Source organism: Lotus japonicus, chromosome 6, assembly GCF_012489685.1.
Source record: "Lotus japonicus ecotype B-129 chromosome 6, LjGifu_v1.2".
Taxonomy (NCBI): domain Eukaryota; kingdom Viridiplantae; phylum Streptophyta; class Magnoliopsida; order Fabales; family Fabaceae; genus Lotus; species Lotus japonicus.
This window is the reverse complement of record NC_080046.1, coordinates 63,268,749-63,278,292: the sequence shown is the minus strand read 5'-3', so window position 1 is coordinate 63,278,292 and position 9,544 is coordinate 63,268,749. Positions and strand designations below refer to the sequence as shown.

Below are 9,544 nucleotides of genomic sequence, written 5' to 3'. Positions count from 1 at the left end.
ATTCAATTCAGGAAAGGCATTAATTTGTTGCCAATTAAGATGTGTGCATTATGTTAAATAGTTAAATTTAATCCTGAATTTAATTAATATTTAGACAAGTAGATAATCTGAGATAACGTAGCGATCCTCATGCTACCATAATGAGGAAGAAATGATTTGATTAGGAAAAGTAGGAATGGAGAAAGGTAAGAACAAAAAGGGGGAAATCATGGGAAACGTAGAAACACAAAACTCCAATTGTGTCCAGCAAAGCACACATCATGTAAGATAAACACAGCAGTGTCAATTTTAAAATTGGGATTAACTATACACACAAGCTACAAGTTAATTACAAGAAAAGAAAATACATAAATCAAATCAATGCACTAATTGTTAGAATAAACTGCTCCCGGATAAAAACTAATCCACTCATGAATCATGTTTCAACAGCTAATATTCAGTACATATTAACTTGTGAATTCGAAAAGAGAAACTGTCTTAACTCGTGAACTGTATCATTCTTGGTCCGTAGCAGATAAAGCCAGACCGTGACGATAGGACTGGGACCCAGGTGAATGGTGAAAAATATCAAGAACTCGAGAAAAGAGAAACTGTCTTAACTCGTGAACTGTATTTTTCTTGGTCTGTAGCGTAGATAAAGCCAGACCGTGACGATAGGCGTGGGACCCAGGTGAATGGTGAAAAATATCATGAACTCGAGAAAAGAAAAACGGTCTTAACTCGTGAACTGTATTTTTCTTGGTCTGTAGCGCAGATAAAGCCAGACCGTGACGATAGGCATGGGACCCAGGTGAATAGTGAAAACCATGGGAGGTGGTTTTATTGACAAAAAGGGACCGACTAAAGAGAGAAGAAGGGTGAAGGAGGGAGGGGCATGGTAGAATTGAGAGATGAGAAAAAGAAAGCAGGGACCGCACTCAATGTCCTTACAATGACGCAATCTGACAACACACAAAAAGTTTACTCAGTACGCTTCTTTTTCATGATCTATAAATTAAACCCCCAAACCTTTCACTGTTTCATTCCCAACACCAACAACAACAGCAACAACATTAAGAACATTTCTGTTCATCTTTCAATAGTACATGTCTGTCTCTGACAACTTGAACCTGATTAACCAAATGGCAGAGGACGAGGAGTTCTCTGAATCCGAGGTTGTTTTCTCTGACCACCATGACAACAACAACAACCACAACCTTCCCATTGCGGAGGTCGAAGACGATGACGCCGAGGAGAGCAAGGATTCTGAGGAGGAGAAGAAGGACTCTGTGGAGGAGAAGAAGAGGGCTGCGAGGGTGAGCTCGATGCCGGTGAACATTCCTCAGGCGAAGGTGCAGCGCTGGGATTCAGATGAGTCGGAGGAGATGGAGCCGCCGCATGTGATCGTGGGGCGGAGGGTCGCCGGGAAAATGGCATTCTCTGTGTACACCGGGAACGGGAGGACTTTGAAGGGGAGGGACTTGAGGCGTGTCAGGAACTCCATTCTGAGGTTGACTGGGTTTATTGAAGCTTGACTGGTTCTGCACATTGGTACTTCTATGACAGCGTGTTTGGTTGATCAGAAAATTGGCATGAAAGGGAAAGAGAAATTGTCTTCCTTCCTTAGTTTCTCTTAGATTATTATTGCTTTCTTTTCTATTAGTTTTAATTTTTGAGATCTTTTTCTAGTCTCATCATCGATATGTAACAGAGAGAAAATATTAGAGAAACTGCAGAGAGAGCATTTGAAGATAGGAAATGAAATGAATTTGATTTGCCTTTTTAATTGAATTTAGTGTTTGATTCATCTTGTAAATATATTCTGGGTTCTTTGATTGTGTTGATTGTTTCATTGCTGGATCAAGCAGCTTTCCAGTTCGGAGATTCTGGGTGGCAGCTTCTGCCATGTTCAAACTTCAAAGGTATGTGCAGTGCACACAATGCTGGGACTTGGCAGCTTCTGCGCGTCATCAGTTAATTGTGTGTTTGTATTTTTTTCAGCGTACATTTCACACAGTTGAATGTGTCTTTTTTTTTTTTTTTTTCAGTTTATGCTCTTTTGTCATTATTGGGGCGTGTGCATGAATCTTCTTCGTTCAGCCCACCTGATCGTAAATACAAACACACATTAAAGATTGCTTGCTTTTGGTGTCACATTTCTTCTGCTTCACACATGAATGATTAATTGTGTTTTGTATTTTTCTCAGTGCACATTTTACACAGTTGAATGTGTCTTCTTTTCCAGTTCATGCTCTTTTATCATTATTGGGGCGCGTCTATGAATCTTCTTCGTTCAGCGCACCTGATCGTAAATACAAACACACATTAAAGATTGCTTGATTTTGTTGTCACATTTCTTTTGCTTCACACATTAAGGATTAATTGTGTTTTGTATTTTTCTCAGTGCACATTTTACACAGTTGAATGTGTCTTCTTTTCCAGTTCATGCTCTTTTATCATTATTGGGGCGCGTCTATGAATCTTCTTCGTTCAGCGCACCTGATCGTAAATACAAACACACATTAAAGATTGCTTGATTTTGGTGTCACATTTCTTTTGCTTCACACATTAAGGATTAATTGTGTTTTGTATTTTTCTCAGTGCACATTTTACACAGTTGAATGTGTCTTCTTTTCCAGTTCATGCTCTTTTGTCATTATTGAGGCGCGTGCATGAATCTTCTTCGTTCAGCCCACCTGATCGTAAATACTAACACACATTAAGGACTGCTTGCTTTAATTTGGTGTCACATTTCTTCTGCTTCACCCTTTTGTCTTGTGCTTCTGTGGTTAAACTAAATTTGCGGAGAACGCTACTACCGAAAGAATATTAAGATCGATCCATTTGATTATAATAAACCTTATCTAAAGTATGAACTAGTTCGATCCATTTGATTATGATAAACCTTATCAATACTTTGGTTTCATTCTGCAATTAAAATTTGCTTGGAATTCACTCTATAATGTTGAACGAAATTAAGATGACATGTGAGTATAAGACAAAAATTAATACATATAAATTAGAGGTTAGAAAATTTATATGAAATAGACTTTTGTGTTAATAGCATTAAAATTACAACGACAAAGTGACCTGTGTTAGCTACGCCTTGAAACCCAAAAGGGTACTCATAATATAATACAACATGGGTTTTGATTTAATTATGATTTGGTAGGTTCAAAGAGGATTTGGCATAAATAATTAGATGTCGCTTTATTGCACATCTTGGCAATTAGGGTCATAATAGAATAATAATAATATGGTGTTTGGACAAAACAGAAAGGTTGAGAAGTGAATTAATTTGGGGATCCAAGTTTGGGGTCAACCAATTTAGTGTGTAATTAACATCGTATTTTCAGAATTTCAGGATCAAACCAGCCGTATATGGATGTGGGTTACTTCAATTTTAGTTTAAAAAGCTTTTGTTTGCAGTTTCACTGTGATAAAGTATTGTTTGATAGGAACAGCAATATTTTAAAAATACAAATGGGGTATCATGCTGCCAAATTTCACTGTTTAAATATAAGTTTTTTTGTCTCAATATGTCACGTGTTCAGCTATGCAGGTTAATTTTGAGAGCATAATAACAATTAAAAAAAATTATTTATTTTTAATCAACACTATTTGGTCCATTTATTTTACAATAGTTGTTTGAGGAATATTTTAGCGACTATATCATTGATTAGAGTTTTTTTTTTTTTTTTTTTTTTGGTCAATATTGATTAGAGTTTATAGTTCGCATTGGTTACATGTGGGCCATTTGCAGAAAGGGCAACAATTTTCCTGTGGATCGAAAATGCACTTTGTCAGTTGTAGCTCGTGTTTTGCTGCTTGTTGGTCCCCCAAACTTATCCAAACAAGCTTTAACACCAATGCCTCCATGTCCGTTCTATAGAAAAAAAAAGATAAAATAAATTAATTATTACCTTTTATTAATTATAAAAAAAATGTTGGTTCGGTGGTGAACAAGTCATGTAATTCTAAAAGTAAGCATACAAGTTCAGTTCTTGATTAGCTAAGGTGCTCCGCTTTTACACCCCGAAACCGGCGGGGGAGTCATGCATGCACGTTAGCACTCCAATGCCTAAGTTAGCACATGATTGTCTGTACGTATGAGATTAAAAACGTAATATTTCAATTACTTTTTCTCTTGACTTGTAGCTTTTATATATATATATATATGTGTGTGTGTGTGTGAGTGAACTTCGTGGTAGCATGGTATGAGGTTTGGGGCACAGCTCTGACTAAGGGGGTTCTCGATCGGGGTTATGGGTGGTTGTTAGATCGTTCTGACCGCTACTTCATTGTGTGGTTCCAGGATCGATAATTTATGGGCTTAGCACTTCCTCAAATGAGGCGTTATGACTATCGTCAAGGGCAGAGGGACCGGGGTGGCTCACCGGTGCCTCCGCGCCGCTCATCTTTTCGATTTTCATTTGAATAATATGCATGTATTTCTTATGGCCCCAGTCAAACAATTAATATATATTGTCAGGAGAATTGAATTAATTAGCACGCTGTGGCGCAGCGGAAGCACGTGGTTGATTTAACCAATAGGCCCGTGTTCGAATCCTGCTTCCACCACTTAATTTTAATTTTTGACAATAAAGCTCCTACTCTACGGAATTCTACCATATGAGATACCACTAAACTAGCCAAAAATGTGTTGGTATATTAGACGATTTAGTTTATTTATACATATACATAATATCAGAAAGAGACAAACATTTTTGGTTTTGTTTATTCACACTTTCAGTTTTAACAAACTTATGAGTTAGTTCGTATCTTCTATGCTCAAACTAATTATATATTGCTTCTTCTTATAAAAAAATATCAATTATATTAATTGATTTACACATGTTGAATCGTTTGAATTATTGTTCGATAAAATTATGTTTGATATAATTAAATTTCAAATTTGAATAAAATACAGGATAAAAGATTGAATATATATTTTTTTGTACAAATAGATTGAATGTGTGTATAGAAATTATACATAAAAGTAATTTTAAAAAATGAATATTATTTAGATAAAAAGAAGCAAAATTAAGTTTTCATTTGATTTTTGGCCACCCGATATCAAAATCCTGGCTACGACCCTTATTATCGTAGTGCTTCGTTGACTCTGATAGGACTCACTTTTGAGACGTTGCTAGGAAGTACTAAGGAGGGAGAGTTGAATTCCACGTGAGGTGAATATTGTTGGGTAAACTCCCACAAAAAAAATTTCACCGCATTATTTTACTACAATATGATAGACAAAATGGAGATAAGAAAATACTTAGGAACTCACATCTATCGAGTTAGGCTTTGGCATCTCTCACAAAACATGCAACTTTATATTTAAGGAAAAAATCGCAAGCAATGATTTGCGTGTGTTTGTTAAATGCATTCTTCTTTCATTACAATTATGCTGATATTGGCTAACAAGTATATCAATATCAATCTAGCAAACATGGAAGCTGAAGCATATTATTGACACATTATATTCCCTCCTAAGCTAGCCAAGAAGAAACTTGCAAACCGTAACTACACAAGACCCAAGATATCCATAGTAACACACAATTGAACAAATATAATGCAACACTCATCATTGCCATCTTTAAAATACTATGATGAGTGGCGGCAATTAATCAATTTTTGGAAGCAAGAAGGAATTCTGAGAAGGGAAAGCGTGGTGGGATCCTCAAAATCCAAGCTAGTTCCATGACAACGGGGCCACGTGTAGTGAACGAGAAGGGAGTGACACGTGTAAGCATAATTAACCTGTTTCCAGAGACCAGATCAACGAGGGTGACGTGGAGTACATCACAGCCTGGTGATGGAAAGAACAGAAAATTATGCAGTTGAGTACTTCCATGAGATGCGCTCGGCTGCATTAAATTACAATATCTGCTCATTATTTGGAACTTTCTGACTTATGATTGTTGGTTGCATTAAGGCCCCGTTTGGATAAACAGCTTAATTAAGCGCTTATGGTCATAAGCGCTTATGACATAAGCGCTTATTCATAAGCTATTTTTAAAAATTTATTGAAATAAATTAAAAATAAGCTGTGTATAAGCATAAGCTGTTTTTCATAAGCTATCCTGAGTAGCTTATGAAAATAAGCTGAAAATAGCTTATGGCAGACCATAAGCTGTTTGCATAAGCTCTCCCAAACACTGGCATAAGAGCTTATGCTGTCAGATAAGCTCAAATAAGCTCTTCCAAACTGGGCCTAAGTTATTTTAGTACCGATAATTATGAGATTAATCTAGTTTGATCTGATATCATATTAAGTAGGTAGCTCTCGTATAACAAAATATTTTTTATACATATAACCATCAAACTATTAGCTAAATGTTTAATAAATTTAACTATCTACTATCTACTAAATGTGCTATATCTTTTTATTAACAAGTGACTTACTTATAATATAATTGTGAAGCAAAGACATCAAATGACTTGACCTATACATCAATATAACTGTCTTAATTATAGCAATAGAAAATTATTAGATTTAGACTATAAGAATCAAACTGATCAAGAATCAATTAAGTAGAGAATGTAGAAGCCAATTGGATAGCATAATTTAAGCTGATATTCAAACTTGTCAGTTAAGTTTTTATTTATTAATCTTGTGGCCATGTGTTTGGTTGTTGGGAAGCAAATGCACTTTCACATTCAGGTTCCTTTTAAAATTTTGTTTGTATAAAATATTTTGAGAATATTATTAGTACATACATTGCATATTTTATAGTGTCAGGAATATATTTTTGCTTAGATTCACAGTTTTGTTTCATAACACAAATTTCTACCCACCATTTAATATGCATGAAGTGATGTGTGATTTGATTTTCCTCAAACTTGTTAGAGTTATCCTGTTTAATTATAAATTTCTGTACAATTAATTCTACCGTCATCTATATATATTAGAAAAGAACAACTTCTAGCATGACGTGTCGCTCCCACATGCCAAGTTAGTGACGTGTCGCTCCCAGATTAATTCTCATAAAAATTATTCCACGTGTCAATTTATTAGAGGATATAATTTTCAATTGATATATATTTTAATTTTATATATTCTAACCTAATTAATTGATATTATTTTAGAAGATATAATTTTCAATTGATATATGTTTTAATTTTATATATTCTAAAATAATTGATTGATATTATTTTAAAAGATAAGATTTGGTCTTTTAATTTATTTTAAATTTATTTTTAGAATAAATTTATCAATTTTTATTGAATTTTCGAATTTTTTATTAATTCGGGATTTTATCAGTTTTTATTGTGATTTGCTAGATTTTGTTAGTTTTTATCTATCTTTATTTAATACCATTTTTAATATTAGATTTGATTGGGATTTAGGTTGTTTATTTCTTAATTTTATTTTAATTTATCTTATCATTTATTTTTAATCCAGAAAATACTTTATTTTATTTTAGATTCACTTTTAGAGTATATTAATTAAATTTTCTTAAATTTTCAGATTTTTAATTAATTCAGGATTTTATGAGTTTTTATTGTGATTTGCTAGACTTGGTAGTTTTTATCTATCTTTATTTAGTACCTTTTTAAATTTTAGATTTGATTAGAATTTAGGTTGTTTATTTCTTAATTTTATCTTATTATTTATTTAATTTTACTTCCAGGAAATATTTTATTTTATTTTACATTTATTTATAGAGTATAATAATTAATTTTTATTGAATTTTCGAATTTTTAATTAATGCAGGATTTTATGAGTTTTTATTGTGATTTGCTAGATTTTGATAGTTTTTATCTATCCTTATTTATTATTTATTTAATTTTAATTTCATGAAATATTTTATTTTATTTTTGAGTTACATTTAGAGTATAAATGAATTTTTATGGTATTTTTATTGAATTTTCATATTTTTATTTAATTCAGGATTTTATGAGTTTTTTATTGTGATTTGCTAGATTTTGGTAGTTTTTATCTATCTTTATTTAGTACCTTTTTAAAGTTTAGATTTGATTAGGATTTAGGTTGTTTATTTCTTGATTTTATCTTAATTTATCTTATTATTTATTTAATGCTAATTCTAAGAAAAGGGAGTTGATTTGGTGCTGAGGGTCCACAAAGCTACCATGGACACGCAGAGATTTGATAGCTGCTATTTCTACCTCTGCCACATGTCGCGATCACGACAGAGGTATGCCGTAAGATGATGTTACGTGAAGAAGAGTTTATCATGTTGTGATTGATGGTTTGTGCTATTTCAGTTTATCCTTTGTTCGTAATTCAATCCTGGATTCTTAAATTTCACATATTTTGTGTGTTTTGATCCAAAAGTTTACAAATTTTTGCATAGACCCTTTAACGAACCATTGTTGAAGATGTAATGTTTTTTCTATTGTTCTACTTCCGCTTTTGTATTTTTTTAAACCAGATTTTAGTATAGTTTGTAGAAATCCATGCGTTTGAAGCCATTCTAAACCAGATTTTCGTATAATTTATAGAAATTTACGAAACTTAGGATAGCCTGAATTTATATTCATTTCTCAAATTTTGCATGTTTTTATTCATCATGTTTGAGCTGTGTGTATAAGCATATTATTTGCACTGTATGTGAATGATGCACAACTTACTAATTTTTTTTTTAATGATGCACAGGTCAGTCAAATTGATGAAAGCATATGAAGAGCTCACATTTAATCTTCATGAGTATGGTTAGCTCATTCTTCAGGTTGGTTCATGTTTTCCTCAAACTCATTAGTTTTGCATATACTCATGTTTTAGTATGTCAATTGGGTGACTTATCTTACTTTACTCTATATATCTTCTTAAGTTCAATTTAAATTGATTGTTAGTATAAGTTTATTAGTGAAGTAACCACAATTATTTTGTTTTTTTCTTACATATATAGATAATTTGCTGGGGTGCGCATATATGGGGCAATACATCATTTTTTTTTTCTCTTGACTGAAATGTTCCTTTAATTTTTTGTTTCACAAGGGCTCCACCCCAAGATTCACAAATACACTAAATACAATTCTTTCACCACAGTCCTTTCAAATTGGTGAAAGAGGGTATTTTGTTCTTCAAGACTTCATTTTGGGTTTCTGTTTCAATCTTCTTCATGAATTGATTTTGTTCTTCAACTAATTGTAAGATGTCATATGCTTTAAGGATTCATGCTTTTATCTTCTTAATCAAAAGCAAAAGGATTGAGGAAAAGAAAATCTTCTAAGGTGCAGAATATTCACTAATTGCAAAAAAAAAATAACACGTGTCATTCTCAGATTAATTCTCATAAAAAAATACATTTTAAAATTTTAGATTTGATTAAGATTTATGTTGTTTATTTCTTGATTTTATCTTAATTTATTTTTGATTTATTTTTAGAGTAAAAAAAATACATTTTTAAATTTTAGATTTGATTAGGACTTAGGTGGTTTATTTCTTGATTTTATCTTTATTTATTTATTTATTATTTATTTTTAGAGTATTAATTAATATATCCCAAACTTTTTTTTTAAAAAAGAGTGAGTTTGAAAGCTATAGCTTAAGTTAATTTATTAATATATTCCCAAATAATAATAATAATAATAATAA

The 9,544-nt window shown here is 32.3% G+C and overlaps 1 protein-coding gene across 1 annotated transcript; it reads left to right on the top strand.

The window, feature by feature from the left end:
• The first annotated feature begins 677 nt into the window (after positions 1–677).
• LOC130723562 (protein S40-1-like) lies at positions 678–1,786 on the top strand. Its single transcript, XM_057574665.1, has one exon. The coding sequence runs from the start codon at positions 1,086–1,088 to the stop codon at positions 1,512–1,514; it is 429 nt and encodes a 142-aa protein (XP_057430648.1). The 5' UTR covers positions 678–1,085; the 3' UTR covers positions 1,515–1,786.
• Positions 1,787–9,544: the final 7,758 nt, after the last annotated feature.

Bases quoted from the DNA above. Each gene is read 5' to 3' on its own strand.
- LOC130723562 (XM_057574665.1), top strand. From the start codon at position 1,086: ATGTCTGTCTCTGACAACTTGAACCTGATTAACCAAATGGCAGAGGAC.